The sequence below is a fragment of the Ursus americanus genome, chromosome 8 (assembly GCF_024610735.1).
Source record: "Ursus americanus isolate L20-20 chromosome 8, mUrsAme1.1.p, whole genome shotgun sequence".
In the NCBI taxonomy this organism is placed as follows: Eukaryota; Metazoa; Chordata; class Mammalia; order Carnivora; family Ursidae; genus Ursus; species Ursus americanus.
Window position 1 is genome coordinate 81875271 of NC_142134.1, and position 23685 is coordinate 81898955.

The following is a 23685-nucleotide window of genomic DNA, read 5'->3' on the forward strand; positions in this document are numbered from 1 at the left end:
AGACGCTGAAGTGTGCTCGTCTACACGGCGGTTCAATCTCCCGCAACTTCTCGTGCTGCTTGCTGGGCCATCAGTGTCCAGGTGGACAGAGTCGTGTGTCCGTCCCCACCCTACTCCCAAGCACTGTGCCACCTCCCAGAATCCAACCTCTCTTTCCCTGGCCACAGCTGGTCAAATCCCGAGTCCTAGTGGCATCACCTTTACAACCTTTGGGAAGCTCCCCCGTCTGCCTCGACCGTCTCCCCTTGCTCTGACGGTAGCTCCCAAGCGGCCCCCCATCAGGCTACGCGCGCCCCCACATCGCTCCATGCGCGGTGGCTAGAATGCCCATAGCTGTCCCCGAGCCAACCGAAGCAAGGCCCCCAACGGGCTCTGCCAGCACAGGGCCCCCAGCCGCCGGCTCTGCCTCCTCCCCAAGCCCCTGACTCCCCTGCACCCAATGCTCTGACACCCCCTGCCCATCAGGCCTCCATGTGGTCCGCTGTGGACCGTGTCACACGTCCAGAACACGTGTACACAGGTGACCGGGACCACAAAAGCCTGGGTCACCACACCCCGACCCAGGTCAGGAAGCCTGACCCTGCCAACCCCACGGCACCTCGCTGTCCTCTCCCAGGAGGCAGCCTGCACCCTGGCGTCTGTGACAACCGCCCCATAATCTTGCAGCCCTCACCCGTGTTTGCGTGTGCTGATTTCTGAACTTACAGGAACAGAATCATCCTGTGTGCATTTTTTCCTTGCTACTTTCATTCAACATTATGTTGTGCAATTCCTCCACGAGGCCACAGTGTGCTCGTTTCCAAGGCTGTAAGAGCTCACCCCGCAGAACAGACAATGGAATACTATTCAGCCATCAAAAAGAATGAAATCTTACATTTACATCGACATGGATGGAACCAGACTGTATTATGCTGAGCAATGTAAGTCAGAGAAAGACAAATACCATGTGATCTCACTCAATTCAATGTGGAATTGAAGAAACAAAACAGAGGATCATAGCGGAAGGGAGGGAAAAATAAAATAGAGGAAATCAGAGAGGGAGACAAACCATAAGAGACTCTTAACCACAGGAAACAAACTGAGGGTTGCTAGAGGGGAGGGGGTTGGGGGAATGGGGTAACTGGGGGATGGGCATTAAGGAGGGCCCGTGATGTGATGAGCACTGGGTGTTATATGCAACTAATGAATCACTGACCTCTACCTCTGAAAGTAATAATACACTTTATGTTAATAACTGAATTTAAATAAAACAAAATTTTAAAAAATGTACTTTAGTTGTGTCTAAACTGAACTTTATATAAACAGGGTATTATGTATATTCTCGTGTTCTGCCTTTTGTCTACTATTCAGTTTGTAAGATCCACGTTGTCTAGTCTGTTCCTTCCCACGGCTGTACAGCATTCCACGTGTGACTGTATCACCACGTACCCACCCTACACTACTGCGTTTTAGAAACATTCAATTTTACAAAATCCTTCTTGGGTTTTAAATCTACAGATAAATTTTGAGAAGTGAGCTAGCTTTATAATATTTACTTTTCCTATCAATGAATATAGGATCTAGTCCAGGTCTTCAACGGTCTCTCTTCGCTCATGCTTTACTGCCGTCTATGCATGGTCGTGGGCAACTTCTGTTGGATTTATTCATGGAGACTGCATAGACTCTGGTGCTGTTAAACATACTGTCTTTATTTACACTACATCTTCAAATTACGGGTGGTACAGAAAAACATAACTTCCGTACGCTGACCGTACAGCCAGCCCCTTTACTGAGCTCTTCTTCTTGTAAATTCTCTTGTAATTCCCTTTGTAGTCAATTAGACCATCTGTAAGTAAAATGGAATTTTATCTCCTGTTTTCCACTCCTGAAGCCTTTAATTTCTTTTCTTCTCTGATCACACTGCCCAGGAACCACAATTTAAGGCTGAACAAAAGTGGAAACAGAAAGCATCTTTGTTTTGCACGTGCCTCCACGTTTCCTGAGAAAATGTTTCACGGAGATTTCTTTGCTCTCTTTTGGTAAATCTCCTCTTCAGGTTAAGGATATTTCCTTCTACTATTAGTTTACCATTTTTCTTTCCTTTTTTTTTTTTTTTAAAGATTTTATTTATTTATTCGACAGAGATAGAGACAGCCAGCGAGAGAGGGAACACAAGCAGGGGGAGTGGGAGAGGAAGAAGCAGGCTCATAGCGGAGGAGCCTGATGTGGGGCTCGATCCCACAACGCAGGGATCAGGCCCTGAGCTGAAGGCAGACGCTTAACCGCTGTGCCACTCAGGCGCCCCTCTTTCCTTTTTTTTTAAATTAGTTGAATGCTAACATTTTATCAAATGTTTTTTTTTCTGAACGTATAGAAAATGATCATACGGCTCTTCTTTAATTATCAATTTAGCAAACAGCATTTGTGGATTTCCTAATATTAAATACTCCTTGCATTCACTCCTGGGGTACACCAGTTTGGTCATACATTGCTTTTTTAAATACTGTTGGATTTGGAATGTGACGTTTTTTCTTGATTTTTGCATCCAATTTATTCATGACTGAAACAGATCTGTGATTTTTCATGTTTTCTGTATTGCTTTTAGCAGATTTTGATATCAAAATCTTCTCTCATAAAATGAAGTGAGGAATCTTGTGCTGTCTCCTCTCGATTCTCTGGTAGAATCAGTACAAGGCTGGATAATCTCTTTGAAGTTTTGGGAGAATTCTCTGCACAAATGTCAGAATGTAGTGTCTCACTGGGACTACTTGTAACTACTTCTCTGACCCCTGATGGTCACTGGACCACATTCGGGCTACTTTGTGACTGGGCTGACTTTGTATTTAAGTTTTAAACTTAACTGTGAAGTTGCTCCCCGTGGCCTCTTACACTTGAATCACTGCACTACCTGGAGCTAGGCCTTCCTTTCCACTCACACCGTCACAAAGTTTAAGAAAACCTTTTCATTATGGAAGACGTCGAACCCACACAAGCAGAGTGTGGTGACATGGGCGTGGCCATGGTCCAACTTTGATAATTACCAACATCCTGGTTCCTTTCCATCTAATCACTGTACTGTTTTACGTCTTTTTCCCCCATTTTATCCTGACCAGTCTCTCAAAGGTTTATTTAGTTAATATTTTCAAAGAGTCAAAGTTTGGCTTTGCTGATCTTCTCTGTATTTGTTTTCTGTTTCATGATTTTTTTTAACATATTACCTCCTTTTACTTTCTTTGGGCTTATTTGGTATTCTTTCCCTAATTTCTCAAACAAAATCCTTAACTCATTAATTTTCAGGTTTTTAAAACTCACTCGGCAACCTTAAGGCTTCACTGAAAGAGTGCGCGAGAGCAAACTGTCCACATCCCACAGGTGATTGTATGCAGTGTTTTCCTTCCCTTTTAGTTCACATATTTTTAAAAGTCGTCTGTGGTTTCTTACTGAACCCATGAGTTAAACATATATACTTCAGATTTCCAAATATTTAGGCACTTAAAAATTTACTTCTTGTAAACTGCCGACTTTATATGTGCGGTGGTCAGAGAACACAATTATATATATTCATTCTCTGAAACCTCTGTGCCTTGCTTTCTGTGGCCCAGAACCTGCCCCGCTTCTGTGAGCGCCGCACCCCCCGCCCCCCCCGTGTGCCCGAGAACACGTACGCCCTGTTCCCTCGACGCACTTTCATCTGTATTCACGGGACTGAGCTTGAGGCCAGGCTCTGCTCATCGTCCACGTCCCTGCGGATGCGTGCACTGCTCAAGCCAGTGGCCGCACAGAGAGTCGGAGACGACCGACAAGGAGGGTGGATCTGATTCTCTGTGCAGCCCAGATGATTTCCTGGTTGTATTTTGAGGATATTTCATGAAGCACCTAGTTTGAAATGTCTGTCTTCCTCACACATTGAACTTTTTAGCACTATGTAGCAACCTTTATCTGTCCCTTATATGAATCCATATTCTGTCTGATAATAATCATACAACAGCTCCCTTTCCCTCTTCCACCTTTCTATTCATTGTACTTTAGGTATGTTCTTATAAACGGTGTGTGTGTGAGCGCACGGGAACGCATGCATGTAAATGTGTGTGTCTGTATATTTAAAATCGTTAACACAATCTGACAAACTTTTTTTTTTGTCTATTATGGTTGCTGATAAAACTGAACTTGTGTCTCTTGTGTTTTTAATATTTGTTTACTGTACTTTCTTTAAATTTTTTTCTTTTTGAGTTTTGATTTTTTTCCTTCTACAGAGAGCAATTTATACATTCTAGTTCTATTCTTTTAATGCTTACTTGTAAAACTGTATCACCCATTTAGCTTTAAGGCTGAATATTGAATACTTAACTGTTAAATACCTCAACAAGAAAAGGACCTGAGGATACTCAGCTCGGACTATTTCACACCTGCTTACACACTATGGCTGTTCAATACTGCGGTTCTTTCAGACATAATGGTTAATTAGACATTATTACTATCTTCTTACAAAGAATATGTTTTATTTAACAACATTTATCAGGCTGTTTCTCTCTCTTCTTCCTGCAAATCACACTGTCTTTCTGAGATCAATCTCTTTCCTTGATTTTTTGATTTTTTTTTTTTTTTTTTTAAACACAGACCTCTTTGGAGCAAGTTCCTGCAGTTTTTCTTTACTATGGAAAAGAACAGGTTTGTGGGATACATAGTTACAGACCAACAACTTTCTCTCAACGCTGTGAATATCACTCCACGGTCTTCTGGTTTCACATCTGCTATGCTGAAGAATGGGCTTTTGTTTATCCCACTGGTATACGTTGTGCTTCTGAACTTGTAGATTTGGATTTCCCACTAGCTCTGCAAAATCCCCCAAATCTCTTCAAATACAGCGTTTCTTTAGTCTCCACCTTCTCCTAAGGGGGCTCCAGTTAAATGTATGTCAGACTCAGTCTCTCCTCCACACGTCTGAGCCTCTTTCCTCTTTTCTAATTTCCTTGTATGTGGGTGCATTCTGGATACATCTTTCAGAGAGCTCTTCCAGTTTACTAATTCCCTCTTCAGCAGTGTCTAATCTATTTACCATGTATCTATTAACATCTTGATTTTAATCATTACATTTTTCATTTCTAGATGTTTCTTTCCCCCAGATCTTGGTCTACCTAGGAAAATATCTCTCCAAAGTTCTGCCTTTATCCACGAAATGCTCTTCAGAATCCAGCTTCGGGGCAAACTGTCTCAGTAACTCAAGTGATTTGCCTACAGATTCTTTCAGACTTTGTACAAACACACTTCTGTCACCTGAGAATGACGATTCTATTTCTTCCTTCTGATTCTTGTCCCTTTTGTTTCCTCTTACACCCTCACAAACAGAAGTTGTAACAACAGGCACCCTTATCTTCTTTTTTCTTTTTTAATCTCAAGGGACAGCTTTTAATGTTTCACTGTAACTATGGCATTTACTGTATTTTATGGCTATCTTTTATTATGTTAAGGATATGCCTATCTAGTCCTACTTAAGAGTTTTTATTAGAATGGACGTCCAACCTTAGCAAATGCTTTACTCTGCCTGCTGAGACATATACACACACACACGCACACATATATAAATTATATAATAAATATAATTTCCAGAATCACACAGATTTCTATAATATTTCATTTATTTTTATTTTCATTTATTTTTATTTTTAATTTTTTTTAAGTAAGCTCTAGGCTGGGTGTGGAGCCCAGTGCGGGGCTTCAACTCCCAACCTCAAGATCAAGACCTGAGCTGAGATCAAGAGTCAGATGCTTAACCAACTGAGCCACCCAGATGCCCCTACAATGTTTCAGATATCAGTTAATGACCTTTTGCACTGCAAATTAACTGCTCCTTTTGTGTGTGTGTGTGTGTGTATTATCTGAAACAAACAGGTTAAAGAACGAACAAGGAACTTTAAAATGAAATTTGCTTGCCATAATTCACAAAGTAGATAAAATACTATTAAACATAGTACTAATGAAATCTGCTTATCAGGAAAACTGAGCAAATATCTAAAATGTTACTTTTCTCCTTAAAAGCATGCTTATTAGTGTGTTCCAATGTCAGGACACATGAGGATCACCAGGGACGTTTGTGAGAATACAGATGTTGGGTCCCTCCCCTCCCTCCCTCCAGAGTGATTCAGCAGGTCTGGGGAGGGGCCTGGAGCACTCGAGGGCCATGGTCCTCAACCAGTCTTCACACAGAGGGGAGGGGAGAGGTGACTGGGTGTGAGGGTGAGTAAGGAGGCCTGTGTGTGTGCTAGGGCTATGGGGGGACATGTGTGACCGGCCCCTGGGTCAGCTGACAGGACTTGTGTCCATGACAACCGGCAATGCTATGGGAGGGTCAGAGGGTCATGTCTGGTGGCCGTGAAACCACCACTACTCCAGATGCACAGCCTTAACATTTACCTTTTGAAATATTCCACTTCCCTCTCTGTCTCATCCATATCCACACTGTCTAGGTCGATATCTTTAGGCAGAAAGACATCATCTGTAAAATGAAAGAAAAGAGGCAAGTCAGATTACAAGAGAAACAGATCACCTGGCTTTACTTAATTTTAACAACTTTACAAACTGAAAATTTTCTCTAAAATGAGACTTTACAAACAGCCAAAGGAGGGCAGATATCTCTCATGTGCTTGTGAACATCCAGGTTCAACCTGGAAATTATGGAACTCACAAGTTTGCTGAGCAAAAGCAACTGCGGCTTCAGGTCCCACTAAAAGAGATCCACTTACTGGCACTCGGACTCCCCAAGGGACTGGTCTTTACCTGACACGTTTCCATGATGGGAGAGCCCTTGAGAAAACTCCTGGAAACCTAAGGTGCTTGCAAGCCCAGAGTCTATCATAAGGTCCCTACTGGAGGGCGGGAAGGAGTGGCGGCATGCTAGTGAACAGAAGTCCAGAAGGCAGCCCCACGGGGAGGCGAATGCTTCCCTTGCAAGTGCCCTTCGCAGCAAGAGGACACAACTGACTGTACCCGGGACCCCGACATCAACCTCTATAGGAAGATGGCTCTCCCAGGCGTTCAGTCTCTATATGCAACATCCCAGAGACATAATCAAACACTTTCCAGGCTGTTCCAATAAAAAAGCAAAGCTGTATTTCACATTGCAGTTAAATCATCCTCTCTGAAAACAGAAAGGATGGCAGGGAGACTAATGATTCAGGATTATTCCAACTTCTAGAATCTCAGCAAGTTCGAGGGGTTCAGCTTCTTGCTTCTTCTCTGCCTGCCCTGTCTGCTACCTGTGGGATGCTGGGCACTTCCTGGGCCCTGTCAGAGCCCTGGGTGCCAGAGGCTACGTCAACACACAGCTGGGCTGCTAGGACGGCTGGCGGTGCAGACACAACACCTGGCCCCATCATCGAAGGAAAGTACAGAGTCTCCACTTCCCTGCAGACTTTAGCACGGGATAATTCTGTAATCTTTAGAAAACAAAGCCACCCTTTTTCCTTTCCCTGAGGCACTTCCACAGCAGCATAAGCCACGGCTCAGTTGTGTGGTAGCAGCGAACATTTTTGCTGACGTAGACCACCAGGCAGAGGGCCCTCACGTCTGTGAGCTCACAGAAAGGTCCGTGAAGAACCTCCCTGTAGGGACTTACATGAGCACAGCCCCTCCCAGCCACCCTCTGCCAGCACCCAGAGCTCCCTGCGCCCAGCTTTCCTCCTCTGCACTACCACCGCCCCCCACCCCATCCCTCCTTCCACGGGGATTCCGACACCACCAAACCTCCACCATTGCCTCAGACCACTTCCCTGAGTTTGCACGTCCCTGAACTAGCTCCTCTGTACAGACACCTTCAGGCATCGGGCCCCAGTATGGGTGAAGGTGCGTCCCTATGCTCTGCTGGGAGCCTGCCCTGTTTCTGACGGTGGCCCTCCTGCCCCGCCTTACCCTCACCTCATGCCCTCTACAGGCCAGGCGAGTTCTCTGTGAACAGTCCGGGGCCCCCCATCTCTACCCACTGCTGCTGCTTCAGTGCTGGCCTTCGCCAGCCTCCCAGCCGGGCTCCGTGGTCCTAGCTTCTGCCCTGCCCAAGCCAGCCAGCGCCGAGTCATCCTCACAACTCATCCAGTTACAGCTTCCCTGCTTCCACGGCCCAATCCACTCCTCTCCGGCCACGAAGACTACTCTGGTTGGGCCTCCGTCTAGATGTCCACTTGCAGACCTCGCCTGGCTGCCGACTACACTTGCTGAGGCCCTGCTCGAAGAAATGCTGGTGGATGAGGAAGGGCGACATGGGGCAGGAGTGTTCGGAGACGTAATCAGAGTGAAGTCTAGGAGATCAAGTCTCTAATCAACAGCCCTTTGCATTAACAGTTCTGGAAGAGGAGCCACTGCAAAAGCGAACAGAGTGGGTGTGTCTGCTAGAAAGCTGTCTCACAAAGCAATTTCTAACCTTCTCTTCTGATTAGAATTAATAATCAGCACTGAATATCTTGGTAAAGGAAAAAAGTGACAGAACCATAACCAGATTCAGTACCAGGAAGACATTTTTCACAACAGCAAAGCTATGTTCATCAGAGTGGAAAGTGTGACCCAAGGATTTCATACCCAGCCAGGCTAGGCTAACACTGAGGGAGGGACTCAGGGAAGAGAGCACAGGTGCCTCGCCAGGCAAATGGAGACACGGAGAGAGTAGGGGCAGTGATCACCATCTCAGACAAAGTAGAATTCAAGGCAAAAGCACAAACACACCATGAAAGGGCACTGTTTAGTCCTAACCCTACAATTCACTAAGAAGGTTTTACAGTTAGGAATGTGCACCGAATGCAGACACCTTTATAAAGCAGAACTGCAAGAGAGATAAGAAAACACAGAAACTTATTAATAATTAATAACAGAGGACAGATCAAGAGGACAAAAAACCAGGAAGGAAACAGAAGACCTAACCCTAAATATTATTGATCAATAGATCATGGAGATATCTATTCAATTTTCACCATGATAACAGAAAAAATACACTTTTATTTCAAGTGTATATAGAGCAGTCACAAAAACTGGTCACAAGGAAAATATCAGTCAATTCCATAAAGCAGAAATATTACAAATAATATTCTTTGATCGCAATGCAGAAAACCTAGAAATTATTAACATAAAAAAGGGTATCCCGGGGCACCTGGGTGACTTAGTCTGTGAAGTGTCTGCCCTCAGCTCAGGTTAGGGATCGAGCCCAGTATTGGGCTCCCTGCTCAGCGGGGAGTCTGCTTCTCCTTCTCCTTCTGCCACCCTCCAGCCATGCTCCTTTTCACCCTCTCAAATAAATAAATAAAACCTTAAAAAAAAAAAAAAAAAAAAAGACTCTCCTACCTAGAAACCTAAAAGCCACCTATTAAACTACTGGGCAAAGGGTGGATAAAAACAAAGAAATTCCTGAATTTCTTAAAAAACAAAACAAAACACCAATGGAAACATTATCAGACTATGAGATATATTTAAAGGAATAATCAGAGGAAAATCTGAAGTGCTAAATACTTTGATCAATAAAAATGGTGGAATGAAAACAAATAAACTAAAGTCCCAAATCAGAAAGTCAGAAAATAAACAACAAAGTAAAAGAAAGCACAGGAAGAAAATAAAGATAAAAGCAGAAATTGATGAGATATTAGGAAGAAAAACAGTAAACCTAGATAATAAATAAAGAGCCTGGTTTGTTTGTTTTTTAAAAAGGAAATAAACTTTTTTTTTAAAAAAGTGGGCTCCACACCCAATGTGGGGCTTGAACTCATGACCTCAAGATCAAGAGTCACATGCCCCATTCACTGATCCAGTCAGGCACTCCCAAAATAAAAGATAAGCTATTAATTAGCTGAGTGTAAAGAATGGGGAGAAAACACAAATACACAAAATAAGAAATGGTGATGAAAACAGCCACTGAGAGGGGGTCCAAGATGGCGGAGGAGCAGGAGACCTGAATTTTGTCTTGTTCCAGGAATTCAGCTAGAGAGCTATCAAACCATTCTGAACACCTACGAACTCAACAGGAGATCAAAGAAAAGAATAGCAGCAACTCTGAACAGAAAAGCGACCCCTTTCCGCAAGGGAGGACATGTGGAGAAGTGACTCTGAGCAGATAGAGAAGACCGACCACGGAGGGAGGGAGCCTCCGTCAGCGGCCACTGGCATGTGACAGGGCAGCAGAGCACAAAATCGGAACGTGCCGAAGCCTGCTCCGGGGAGGGACATCGCTCAGGCTGCTAAGCGGGGGTGGAACCCTCACTGGGACGGTGTGGTCTCAGGATCCTCGGGGTCACAGGAAGACTGGGGGAGCTCCCAGGTATCAGAGTGGGAAAGCTGGCTGCCACCAGCGAGCTCAGCAGTGGGCTCTCAGCTCCGGGCTGCCATGAACAGGGAACCACGGCACAATTGTGCCACTGCTCTCCAAACAGGTGCTCGGTAAGCGGCAGAACCGGGGACAGCCTCCCTCCTCCCCTGGGAGGAGCAGCGCGGGAGCCCACCGCAGGAGTCTGCAGGGCTCGGAGGTCGAAACAGGGTTGTGTGCCTGAGATAGAAATGCTCGGCCACAGGCCGGGCGAGCACAGAGTGCGGCTGCAGACTAGGGAGACGGGAGTGACTGACTGCTTTTCCCTGAGGCTGCACTGAGGAATGGGACCCCCCAAGCTTTCGGCTCCGGGGCCAGAGATCAGGAGGCTGCCATTTTCATCCTCATCCTCTAAAGCTGGGCAGAAAGCCTTCAGGGAACAAAAGCCACATAGAGCAAACCGGAGCAGGTTACTCGCCCGAGATGGTACAATTCCGCCCCGGGGCAAAGACACCTGAGAATCAGCGTAACAGGCCCCTCCCCCAGAAGATCAGCAAGACCATCCAGCCAAGACCAAGTTTACGGATCAATGAGAACGGCCAAACTCCAGCGCTAGGGGAATACAGCGCATAGAATTCATGGCTTTCCCCCCCATGATTCTTCAGTCTTTCAACTTTAATTAAAAAACATTTCTTGGGGCGCCTGGGTGGCACAGTCGTTAAGCGGCTGTCTTCGGCTCGGGGCGTGATCCCAGCGTTCTGGGATCGAGCCCCACATCGGGCTCCTCCGCTGGGAGCCTGCTTCTTCCTCTCCCACTCCCCCTGCTTGTGTTCCCTCTCTCGCTGGCTGTCTCTGTCAAATAAATAAATACATAAAATCTTTAAAAAAAAATTCTTTTCTTGGGACGCCTATATGGTTCAGTTGGTTAAGCATCTGCCTTCGGCTCTGGTCATGATCCCAGGGTCTTGGGATCAAGTCCCACATTGGGCTCCCTGCTCAGCAGGGAGCCTGCTTCTCCCTCTGCCTGTTCTGCCTGCCACTCCCCCTGCTTGTGGTCTCTCTCTAAGACAAATAAAAATCTTCAAAAAAAAAAAAAAAACAAATGAACTTTTTTTCTTTCCTTTTCAACCAATTTTTAATTTTGTCAACTTTTTAAAATGTTTTTAAATCTTCATTTTTACAGTTACACTCTATCCCTTCATTGTATTTAATCTTACTTTGTATGTATGTAAGTTTTTCTTTCTTTACAAATTAGAGATATAGTTTCTTCTAACAGAGCAAAAATACACCCAAAATCTAGTGTGTGGCTCTGTTCTATTCACCTGTCTGATTATATTCTCTTTGTTGTTGTTGTTGTTGTTTGGGGGGTGGAGTTTGAGTTTTTTTTGTTTTTTTGTTGAAGTCTTTTTAAATTTTCATCTTCACAGTTACATTCTATCCTTTCAATGTATTTAACTTTATTTTTGTATACGTAAGTTTTTCTTTCTTTACAATTTTGAGACGTAGTTTCTTCTACTAAACTGATCAAAATACACTCAGGAGACAGTATATTGCTCTGTTCTGTTAACCTCTTTACTTAGTTTTTTTTAAAAGATTTTATTTATTTGACAGAGAGAGAGTGTGTGTGCAGAAGCAGGGGGAGTGGCAGAGGGAGAAGCAGACTCCCTGCTGACTCAATTCCAGAACTCTGAGATCATGACTCGAGCTGAAGGCAGATGCTTCACCGACTAAGCCACCCAGGGGCCCCTGTTCTGTTAATCTGTTTATATCCCTTCCTTTTTTATTGTTGTGTTTTTCTCTTTTGTCTTTTCTTGTCTTTTAATTTCCATTTTTACAGTTACAGTCTGTCCTTTCATTATATTTGACTTTATTTTTATACATATGTAAGTTCTTCTTTCTATCTCGTTTTCTAAAAAACAGATCAAAATACACACAGAATCCATTGTAATTGCTCTATTCTGCTCACCTGTCTGATTTTTTTTTTCTTTTCTTTTCAGGTTTCAGTTTCAGGTCTGACTTGTTTAGTGTATATTTCCCAGGGGTCATTGTTGCCATTTTAGTATTTTGTTCTCTCGTTCATCTATTCTTCTCTGGACAGAATGGTAAAATGGAAAAACCTCACTTCAAAAAAGAGAACGAGAGGCAGTACTGACTGCCAGGGATCTAATTGGTATGGACATTAGTAAGATGTCGGAACTAGAGTTCAGAATAATGATTATAAAGATAACTAGCTGGGCTTGAAAAAAGCATTGAAGACACTAGAGAATCCCTTTCTGGAGAAATAAAACAACTAAAATCTAACCAAGTCGAAATAAAAAAGGCTATTAATGAGATGCAATAAAAAATGGAGGCTCTAACTGCTAGAAAAAATGAGGCAGAAGAGAGAATTAGTGATACAGAAGACCAAATGATGGAGAATAAAGAGGCTGAGAAAAAGAGAGACAAACTACTGGATCACAAGGGAAGAATTTGAGAGAGAAGTGACACCGTAGGGTGAAACAATATTAGAGTAATTGGGATCCTAGAAGAGGAAAGAGAGAGAGGGGCAGAAGGTCTACTGCAGCAAATTATAGTGGAGAACTTCCCTAATCTGGGGAAGGAAACAGGCATCAAAATCCAGGAGGCACAGAGAACCCCCTTCAATATCATTAAAAATAGGCCAACATCCCAACATATAATAGTGAAACTTACAAATCTCAGAGACAAAGAGAAAATCCTAAAAGCAGCTTGGGGACAAGAGGTCAGTAACCTACAAGGGTAGAAATGTTAGATGGCAGCAGACCTACCCACAGAGACCTGGCAGGCCAGAAAGGGCTGGCATGATATATTCAGGATGCTAAATGCGAAAAATAGGCAGCCAAGAATACTTTATCCAGTTAGAATGTCATTCAAAAATAGAAGGAGTGATAAAAAGCTAGTTTTTAGAAATTAAAAGAATTTGTGATCACCAAACCAACCCTACAGAAATACTAAAAGGGGCCCTCTAAGCAAAGAGAGAGCCCAAAAATAACAAAGACCAGAAAGGAAGAGAGACTATATACAGCAACAGCCACATTACAAGTAATACAATGGCACTAAGTTCGTATCTTTCAATAGTAACTCTGCATGTAAATGGGCTAAATGTCCCAATCAAAAGACACAGGGTATCAGACTGGATTAAAAAAATAAGACCCATCAATATGCTGTCTGCAAGAGATTCATTTTAGACCCAAAGTCACCTCCAGATTTACAGTGAGGGGGTGGAAAACAATTTACCATGCTAATGGACATCAAAAGCAAGCTGGGGTGGCAAACCTTATATCAGACAAATTAGATTTTAAACCAAAGACTGTATACGAGATGAGGTAGGACACTATATCATAATTAAAGGGTCTATCCAACAAGAAGGTCTAACAATTGCAAGTATTTATGCCCCTTACATGGGAGCAGCCAAATATATAAGGCAATTAATAACAAAAATCAAAGAAACATATTGATAATAATACCATAATAGTAGGGGACATTAACACCCCACTCACTGCAGTGCACAGATCATCTAAGCAGAAGGTCAACAAGAAAATAAAGGCTTTGAATGACACACTGGACCAGACGGGCTTCACAGATACAGTCAGAACATTCCATCCCAAAGCAGAACATAATGCTTTGTAACTGGAACTCAATCACAAGAGGAAATTTGGAAAGAACTCAAATATATGGAGGCTAAAGAGCATCCTACTAAAGAATGGAGGTGTCAGCCAAGAAATTAAAGATTAAAAAAATTCATAGAAACAAATGAAAACGAAAACACAACTGCTCAAAATCTTTGCAATGCAGCAAAGGCAGTCCTACGAGGGAAGTATACAGCAATGCCAGCCTCTCTCAAGACACAAGAAAGGTCTCAAATGTGCAACCTAAGCTACACCTAAAGGAGCTGGAGAAAGAGCAGCAAATAAAGCCCAAACCAGCAGGAGAAGAGAAATAATAAAGATTGGAACAGAAATCAATGAAAAGGAAACCAAAAGAAGAGCAGAACAGATCAAACTAGAAACTAGGAGCTGGTTCTTTGAAAAAATTAACAAGATTGATAAACCCCCAGCCATACTTGTCAAAAAGTAAAGAGAAAGGACCCAAATAGATAAAATAATGAATAAAAGAGGAGAGATCACGACCAACATCGAAGAAGTACAAACAATGATAAGGGCATATTATGAGCAACTATATGCCAACAAATTAGGCAATCTGGAAGAAATGGATGCGTTTCTAGAGACGTATAAACTACCTAAACTGAAACAGGAAGAAGGAGAAAACCTGAACAGACCCATAACCAGCAAGGACATTGAAGCAGTAATCAAAAATCTCCCAACAAACAAGAGTCCAGGGTCAGATGGCCTCCCAAGGAAATTCTACCAAACATTTAGAGAAGAATTAATACCTATTCTTCTGAAGCTGTTTCAAAAATAGAAATGGAAGGAAAACTTCCAAACTCCTTCTATGGGGCCAGCATTACCTTGATCCCAAAACCAGACAAAGACCCCACCAAAATGGAGAGTTATAGACCAATATCCCTGAAGAACATGGATGCCAAAATTCTCACCAAGATATTAGCCAACAGGATCCAACAGTACATTAAATGGATTATTCACCACGACCACGTGGGATTTATTCCTGGGCTGCAAGGTTGGTTCAAAATCTGCAAACCAATCAATGTGATATACTACATAAATAAAAGAAAGGACAAGAACCATGTGGTCCTCTCAATAGATGCAGAAAAAGCATTTGACAAAGTACAGCATCCTTTCTTGATTAAAACTCTTCATGGTGTGGGATAGAGGGAACATACCTCAATATCACAAAAGCCATATATGAAAAGCCACAGCAAATATCATTCTCAATGGGGAAAAACTGAGAGCTTTTCCCCTAAGGTCAGGAACACGGCAGGGATGTCCGTTATTACCACTGCTGTTCAACATAGTACTAAGAGTCCTAGCCTCAGCAATCAGATAACAAAAAGAGATAAAAGGCATCCAAATTGGCAAAGAAGAAGTCAAACTCTCAATCTTTGCAGATGACATGATATTCTATGTGGAAACCCAAAAGACTCCACCCCAAAATTGCAAGAACTCATACAGGAAATTCAGCAAAGTGGCAGGATATAAAATCAGTGCATAGAAATCAGTTGCATTTCTATACAATAACAATGAGACAGAAAAAAAGAGAAATTAAGGAGTCGATCCCATTTACAATTGCACCCAAAACTGTAAGATACCTAGGAATAAACGTGACCAAAGAGGTAAAGGATCTGTACTCAGAAAACTATAGAACACTCACAAAAGAAACTGAGGAAGACACAAAGAAATGGAAAAATGTTCCATGCTCATGGGTTGCAAAAACAAATATTGTTAAAATGTCTATGCTACCTAGAGCAGTCTACACATTCAATGAAATCCTGATCAAAATATCATCCATTTTTTTTCACAGAGCTGGAGCAAATAATCTTAAAATGTGTTTGGAACCAGAAAAGATGCCTAGTAGCCAAAGGAATGTTGAAAAAGAAAACGAAAACTGGTGGCATCACAATTCTGAACTTCAAACTCTATTACAAAGCTCTGATCATTGAGACAGTACGGTACTGGCACAAATATCAACATAGAACAATGGAACAGAATAGGAAATCCAGAAATGGACCCTCAACTCTATGGGTCAACTAGTATTTGACAAAGCGGGGAAAGAATATCCAATGGAAACAAAACAGTCTCTTCAGGAAATGCTGTTGGGAAAACTGAATAGCTGCACGTAGAAGAATGAAACTGGATCATTTCCTTACCCCATACACAAAAATAGACTCAAAATGGGAGAAAGACCTAAATATGAGACAAGAATCCATCAAAATCATAGAGGAGAACACAGGCAGCAACCTCTTCGACCTCGGCTATAGCAACTTCTTGCTAGACACATCTCCAAAGGCAAGGGAAATAAAGGCAAAAATGAACTATTGGGAATTCATCAAGATAAAAAGCTTTTTCATAGCAAAGGGAACAATCGACAAAACCAAAAGCCAACCGACAGAATGGGAGAAGATATTTGCAAATGACATCAGATAAAGGGCTAGTATCCAAAACCTATAAAGAACTTAATCAAACTCAACACCCAAAGAACAAATCATCCAATCAAAAATGAGAAGACATGAGCAGACATTTCTCCAAAGAAGACATCCAAGTAGCCAACAGACACATGAAAAAATGCTCCACATCACCTGGCATCAGGGAAATACGAATCAAAACCACAATGTGATATCCAGTCAGAATGGCTAAAACTAACAAGTCAGGAAATGACAGATGTTGGTGAGGATGTGAAGAAAGGGGAAGCCTCCTACACTGCTGGTGGGAATGCAAGCTGGTGCAGCCACTCTGGAAAACAGTATGAAGGTTCCTCAAAACGTTAAAAATAGAGCTGCCCTATGACCCAGCAATTGCACTACTGGGTATTTACCCCAAAGATACAAATGTAGTGATCCGAAGGGGCACCTGCACCCTAATGTTTATAGCAGCAATGTCCACAATAGATGTCCATTGACAAATGAATGGATAAAGAAGATGTGGTGCACATATACAATGGAATATTATGCAGCCATCAAAAAATGAAATCTTGCCATTTGCAATGACGTGGATGGAATTAGAGGGTATTATGCTAAGCGAAATAAGTCAATCAGAGAAAGACAGTTATCATAAGATCTCACTGATATGTGGAATTTAAGAAACAAAACAGAGGATCATAGGGGAAGAGAGGAAAAAATAAAACAAGACGAAACCAGAGAGGGAGACAAACCATAAGAGACTCAGTCACAGGAAACAAACTGAGGGTTGCTGGAGGGGAGAAGGTTGGAGGGATGGGGCAACTGGGTGATGGACATTAAGGAGGGCATGTGATGTAATGAGCACTGGGTGTTATATAAGACTGATGAATCACAGGCCTGGTACCTCTGAAACCAATAATACATTATATGTTAACAAACAGAATTTAAATTTAAAATGTTAAAAAAAAAAAAAAAGAAAACAGCCATTGAAAAATATATTTTTAAAAATTATGTAGTTTCAGACATCTATGTAAATAAGTTAGAAAATCTAGCTAAAAGAATAATTTACTTTGGAAATATAATTTACTAAAATTAACCTCATTAGAAACAGAAATACCAAATAGACCAATTTCCATTTATCTCTTTCTCAGAAGGGAGAAAACTATCAAGGAACTATCCCACAAAAAAGCACCAGGCTCAGAGGGGTGCACAGGAGAGTTCTGTCAAAACTTGAATACCCAGATATTCTTGGTGTAGGGTGAATTGTCCTAGAATACTGACAATGAAAAACAGACCAGGAACCCTAATTCTTCACACTTCTTTATCAAGTATAACATGAATACCCAAACCTAATATTGGTAGCAGGAAAAAAAATTGATTTATCAATACTGATTTGAAAATGCTAAATAAAATAATAGCAAACAGAAACCAAAACTGAAGAATACAAGACACCACAAACAAGTGGACTTTATGCCAGGAATCCAAGCCTGCTTCAATATTAGAAAATCCAATTATACAATAGGTGTAAGAAGAAAAATCATGTTTATCTCCAGAGATACCAGAAAACCTTTGGCAAAATTTAACAACTCATTCCTGATAAAAACACTGAATAAAAAGGAGGACTTGTTGCATATTTTGTTAAGATGATAAAACACATAAACCTTATCCTAAAGCCAGCATCTTACTTAATGTGGAAACACCAGACTTTCTGTTAAGTTCGAGAATGATACAATCAAACCCTTGGAGTGTACGAATTGGAAAAGTTGTAATAAAGCTTTCGCTATTTGCACAGATACGACAGAATACCTGGAAAACCCTACAGCATCAACAGTAAGACTCAAACAATAAAATAATTCAGTAAGGTAGCAGATATAAAGTTAATATACAGAAATCAGTAGCTTTCATACACAAATAACCAGTTAGAGCACCCTATCCAACAGAAATATGATGTGAGCCACAAATATAATTGAAGATTTTCTGGCAGCCACATTAAAAAATAAAAAATAGGTAAAATTAATTTTAGTAATATATATATTTTATTCAATTAAAACTAGCCAAAAGATGATCATTTCCATATGTAATCAGTAAAAAATTTATATTGAGATATTTTACATTCTTTTTTCATACAAGGTTTTCAAAATCCAATGTATGTTTGCACTACAAGACCCCTCGATCTGGAGCAGCCGTATTTCCAGTGTTCCAGGTTATAGGTGACTAGCGAATAGCGCACCTGAAGCCCAGAGCTAGAGGACATAACGGTAGTGAGGCCCCCAATGAAACTAAAAACAAGGGAGGTCAAATACTTGGCAATAAGTTCAACAGGAGATGTGAAAAATCTGTGAGCAAAAATTTAAAACATTCCTAAAAGTCACAGAAGTAGACATGAACAAATGGAGAAACACCCTATTTCTGGAAAGGACAATCGACATAAAGATATCAATTCTCCCTAAATTAATTTGTAAGTGTAATGCAACCCCAGCAGATATACCAACAATGGGTTTTTTATGGCTCTAGCACGCGGACACTAAAGTGCATACAGGCGCACAGACACGCAAGAACGGGGGGGGGGGACAACAATGGAAAACAGCTGGGAGGAGAGGCCTCACTGAAACACTAACTCCGTGTGGCAAGGGCATATGAAGCAGCAAGGAGGAAAGGAACAGAAATTCCTGAGTAGACTCCAAGACACAGGGAAATTTAGTGGAGCACAAAGGAGCACCCTGAATCATGGGCAAGAAGAATTTTTAGTAACTGGTGCTGGGCCAGCGGGCTAACCATTTAAGAAGAGATAATACTGGACCCATGGCTCACACGATACCCAAGAAAAATCTCCAAAGGTACAGGGGCTAAATGAAAAAGGTGGAACCACCCCAATACTGGAAGACACAGGCGCACCCCTCTTCCACCCTGCTGTTAGAGTAACACTTTCTGACCACTGTTTAAAGTCCAGAGGTACTAAAAGATCAATGAGATGACTTCATGAAACTGAAACAGAAAACCTCCCCACGGCTGGAAAACATCATAGACACAGTCCAGAGTATGTGTCTGCAGCCTGCGATGCAGGTAAAAGGCCAATTAATATTCCTAGTATATGAAAGACTCTTAAAAATGCAAGGATAAAGACCAAAAACCTAATTTAAAAACAAGAAAAAAACATGAATAGAAAATACACGAAAAGAGACAAACAGTCCTTAAAAATATGGCCTAACTGTAATAGGAGGAAAATGCAAATGAAAGCTACACTGGGGACTGATGTCACCTCCCACCTGGGCTCAAGTTACCACTCTGAGAAGACTGTCCTCGCCAGGCCACCTTCTTGGGAGTTCCTGAGGAAACAGCTCCCCCCCCCCAAACCACGGAAACGAGGCCGGCCACCCGGCAGGACTAACAGGGACGCACGAGCTCTGTGAATCCACCATGCACCATGCTTTCCTGAACATTTTCAGTTGGCAGGAGGGGAAAGCAAAGGGCAAAAGGAGAACTCTAGCGTGCTACCTTTCGTGTAAAAAAGAAAAGAAAGAAACTGAGTAGTTACCTACGGGGAGTGGGAGGAAGTGAGGTGGAAAAAGGAAAAGCAGGCTTGGGGGCAGGGGAAACGACCCCAGAAGGAACGCAAACAGAAACAAAGGCTTCTAGAGCCGCACCCTGGGTGGGCGGTGCGCAGCGCTGTCACGTGACGGGGCACCACCCCGGGCACCCCTGCGTGCCCTCAGCCTGGAGACAAAACAGCGGTGAAAGGGGTCACTGAGCAAGGCCTTCGCTTTCCACAGCAGGGAGGGTGAGCAATTCTGAACCTGCTTTAGGCGTGTTCCTTTAGCAAAATAGGGCGCCCAGCGCTCGTGGGGGAGGGAGGTGCAGGTGGAGAGGTGAGGGGGAGTGCCACTGGAGCCACCAGTGTGGTTCTTTCTACAGAAATTACATCAGATGCCTGTGTAGGCTGCGTTCACCCCCCCGCACCGCCCCCCCCACTCCTGGCTGTGTCAAGGGAAACGGTCTAGCAGCAGCAGCACCTGGGTCTGGGTTTCTAAATGCCACTCTCCTCTACGAAGAACCAGGGCTCTCTGGAAATGGCAGATTCAGGGCTGGGCTAGGGAAAGTACAAGACCAGCCCAGAACATCTCACTGCGCAGGAAAGTAGGCAAGTGCTCCAAGAATGACGCAATTGAGGGGCCATCCCAGGGGGCACTGCATCTGGGACAGCCAGAGGACCAAAATGAGTAGTATCAGCAAAGGACTGTAATCTACAGCACAAAGTAAGACTCCATGAACCCACCCTGATATAAACAGGAACGAAAACCATACATGGGGGAAGGGGGAAGAAAAGCACCTCTCACAGAGCACAAGGAATAATAATGTTAGAACAATCACCACGTGGCAAACAACCTAAGAACAACCATTTTGGCCAAGACTTGTCAGTGGATTGGTTGTTACCAGCAGCAGGAGACCCACATACCCACCAGACACTTCCACTTCTGTGAGCAAAGGGGGAAGAGCTGGCCCCACAGCAGGGAGGCTGATCCCCCCCCCCACGTCACCAGACTCTGTGCCCCCCGCAGCAGGGACCACCACCCCAAACATACAGTCTGAATCTGATCATGAAGAAATGGCACATAAAACAAACTGAAATCATTCTAAATAATAAATTATTCTAAAAAATAAATGCACTCTTTAGAAATGTCAAGGTCACGAGAAACTGAGGACCCAATTCATTAAAGGAAATTAAAGAGATATGACATGTGATCTGGCCTGGATCCCGTGTCAGGAAAAACAGTAACTTTTTTTTTTCCTATAAAAGACATTACTGGGACGACTGGAGAAACAGCAGTAAGATCTATAATTGGATCAGGCTATTGTATTGGCATTAATTCCTTAATTTTGATAACTGTATCCTTGTTTTGAGGAAATATACAGTGAAGTATTTAAGGGCAAAGGGGCTTCACGTCTGAGATTACTCTCCTTTGGTTCAGAAAAACAATAAAAGAGGGAGAAAGAGAAAGCAGATGCAGTGACACCGGACTTCGGGGAATCGGAGCGCAGAGGAATTCTTTGTATGTCTATAATCATTCCAAAACAACAGCACAGAACAAGAATGGCTACTTGTCTCTCCCCGCTGAGGCGAAGCCCCAAGAAGCCTGAAGCCAGGAGTGGCAGCACCGGTGACGGGCGCCCGCCACACTCCCCTCTGCGCCCTATTTACCGATTGAACTGCTGACTCTGTCTCCTTTCTTCTTCCTATTTTTCTTGCTCTTGCCCTTGGGCTGCGGCGAGTCCGCCAGCACCAGCTTGCTGTCCTGAGGGTGCTCACTGGGGGAGGCAGGCTCCAGGGGGCCTGGGTTCAACCTTTCTTCCTTGACGTGGTTCAGCTGCTTTTTGTTATTGTTGTTACTGTTCACTTTTCTCTCCTCCCTTTTCTGCTCTGCCAGGGAAGTAAGGTCCAGCACTTTCGCCTTCGACTCAGTCTGGGGCCGGGGTCTGGGCTGGCCCTCGGAGGCTTTAGGGGGTTCTGCCGGCTTCCTCACCAGCTCGCCGCTGGCCTTGCTGGTCTGCCTGAGCTTCTGTTTGCCGTTTCCCTCCTTGTGGTGATGCATTATGTCCAGGAGAAAAGACAGCGGCTCCTGCGGCTTCCCGCTGACCTCCTTGGGGAGGAGGAGCTTGGAGTCTCTGGAGTCCGTGGGGCTGGCAGCATTCCCGTCAGCCCCCAGCCCCGGCCTGGGCTCCATGTGGTCCCCATGTCTGGAAGGAGAGTGAGATGAGGTTTCTGGTTCTTCCGTTTCCTCTAGTGAGCCATTGTGCATGTTTTCAGAGTTAGGTACGGACTCTGCCGCTGCCTGGAAGTTACTAGCAAGCATGTCCAACTTGGGACAGTCTTTACTTGGCCTCTCCTTCTTCTTCTTTTTCACGGCCCTCAGCTTCTGAAGCTCTTGAAGCCGCTGAAACTCCTCCTGCTCCTCCTGTCGCCTCTGCTCCTCCCGGAGGTGCAGGTGCTCCCGGGCCCTGGCCTCTGCTTCCAGGCGAGCTTTCTCCTCCAGCTGTGATGGGAAAAGAGGAGCCAACTTAAGACAACAGTAAGTGTTCTACGTTAAGACATTAAAAAAAATAAAAAATCTTAGAAACAAATCATATAATAAGAACATAAACCCTGAAACAGGTTATAATAAACCAAACAGCTTGAAACATACCTAACCCAAATTATTTTACTTTCCAGAATTATTAGATTTAATCTTTCTACTAAGGTATACGCTTAGTACTTTATTGGTCATGGCGGGGCAGGGCGAGGGGTGCCGCTTAACAAAATCTTCCTTACAGCCTTTGCCCTAGTGGCTAGGCACTTCTTTAAAACAAGGTCAGGGGCGCCGGGGTGGCTCAGCCGGTTCGGCATCCGACTCTTGATCTCGGCTCAGGTCTCGATCTCACAGTGGTGAGTTCAAGCCCCCGCACTGGGCTCCGCGCTGGGCGTGGAGCCTGCCTAAAAAATAAATAAATAAATAAAGCAAGGTCAGAGCAGCTGCTGTGCCAGCCTCCCGTCTCTGTGCGGCGACTGGACGACACGTCTCACCAGCTGCTGGCGTGCTGCCTCTCCATGTGAGGCTGGGGCCTTCCCATGCACAGCAACAGGGCAGGTAAGAAGTGTATACGAAAAACGTGAAATTCCTTTTCCCAACCTAGCAGATAAACCAAACTCCCAACATGTTTTCACCAGCGTGACGGAGCAAGTGACATTCTAGTATGTTCCACATCACACAGCAAACAGATATCGGCTATTTCTGCCCTCCAGCCTGGCATGAAGTTAGTTTTCATTCCAAGTGAAGACTGGACTTCACCGGTGATGCCTGTTCCAGGAGCCTCCGTGGAAACTATTCTTTTTGCTTAGAAAACAAAGGCTGTAAAGAGTGTGTGACTCTTCGCATCCCTGAGCTCCAGTAAAAGACTCTGGCAAATATATTTTGCATTTAAAAGTCCTTCCAAAAAAAAAAAAAAATTAAAAAAAAATAAAAGTCCTTCCAGGTTTTAATTATTTTTCACAACATTCCAGTAGGCAATATTTTTAAAAGACGAGAGTCATTTTGAAGAACTTAAATTATGTTAAAAATTTAATGGCAGGTGTTTTAAAAATTTAACTTGACAATTCAAGTAAAACTTATTAAAATCCTTGTTCCATGTGTTCAAAGTGAAGCCTTGGAGGCAACTCTCGGAGTGGACCTTGTGTCCAGTGTCTAGTAAGCAGAGTGCCTCCCACAGCAAAGGTCGGGAGCAAACCTGCCCCAGGACTGCAGCTACAGGGAACTCACAACCAGGTACGGGGTGCCTTCCTTTCAACAACCAGCCCGTCAACCAGACACTTGAAAAAGATGGGGTGCAGGGTACCGAGCGCATGGGGTGA

The 23685-nt window shown here is 43.4% G+C and overlaps 1 protein-coding gene across 4 annotated transcripts in view; it reads right to left on the reverse strand.

Moving 5' to 3' along the window:
- FAM193A (family with sequence similarity 193 member A) overlaps positions 1-23685 on the reverse strand; it is a 178103-nt gene that overhangs the window by 22067 nt on the left and 132351 nt on the right. For all 4 annotated transcript variants that reach the window (XR_015725605.1, XM_087864340.1, XM_045774830.2 and 1 more), the window contains 2 exons: positions 21502-22333; positions 6391-6472 (listed from right to left, as the gene is read on the reverse strand). Coding sequence is in view for 3 of the 4 variants with exons in the window: in XM_087864340.1 (XP_087720466.1) it covers positions 6391-6472; positions 21502-22333 (914 nt within the window). In the remaining variant the exon portion in view is untranslated. The remainder of the gene's footprint in view (positions 1-6390; positions 6473-21501; positions 22334-23685) is intronic.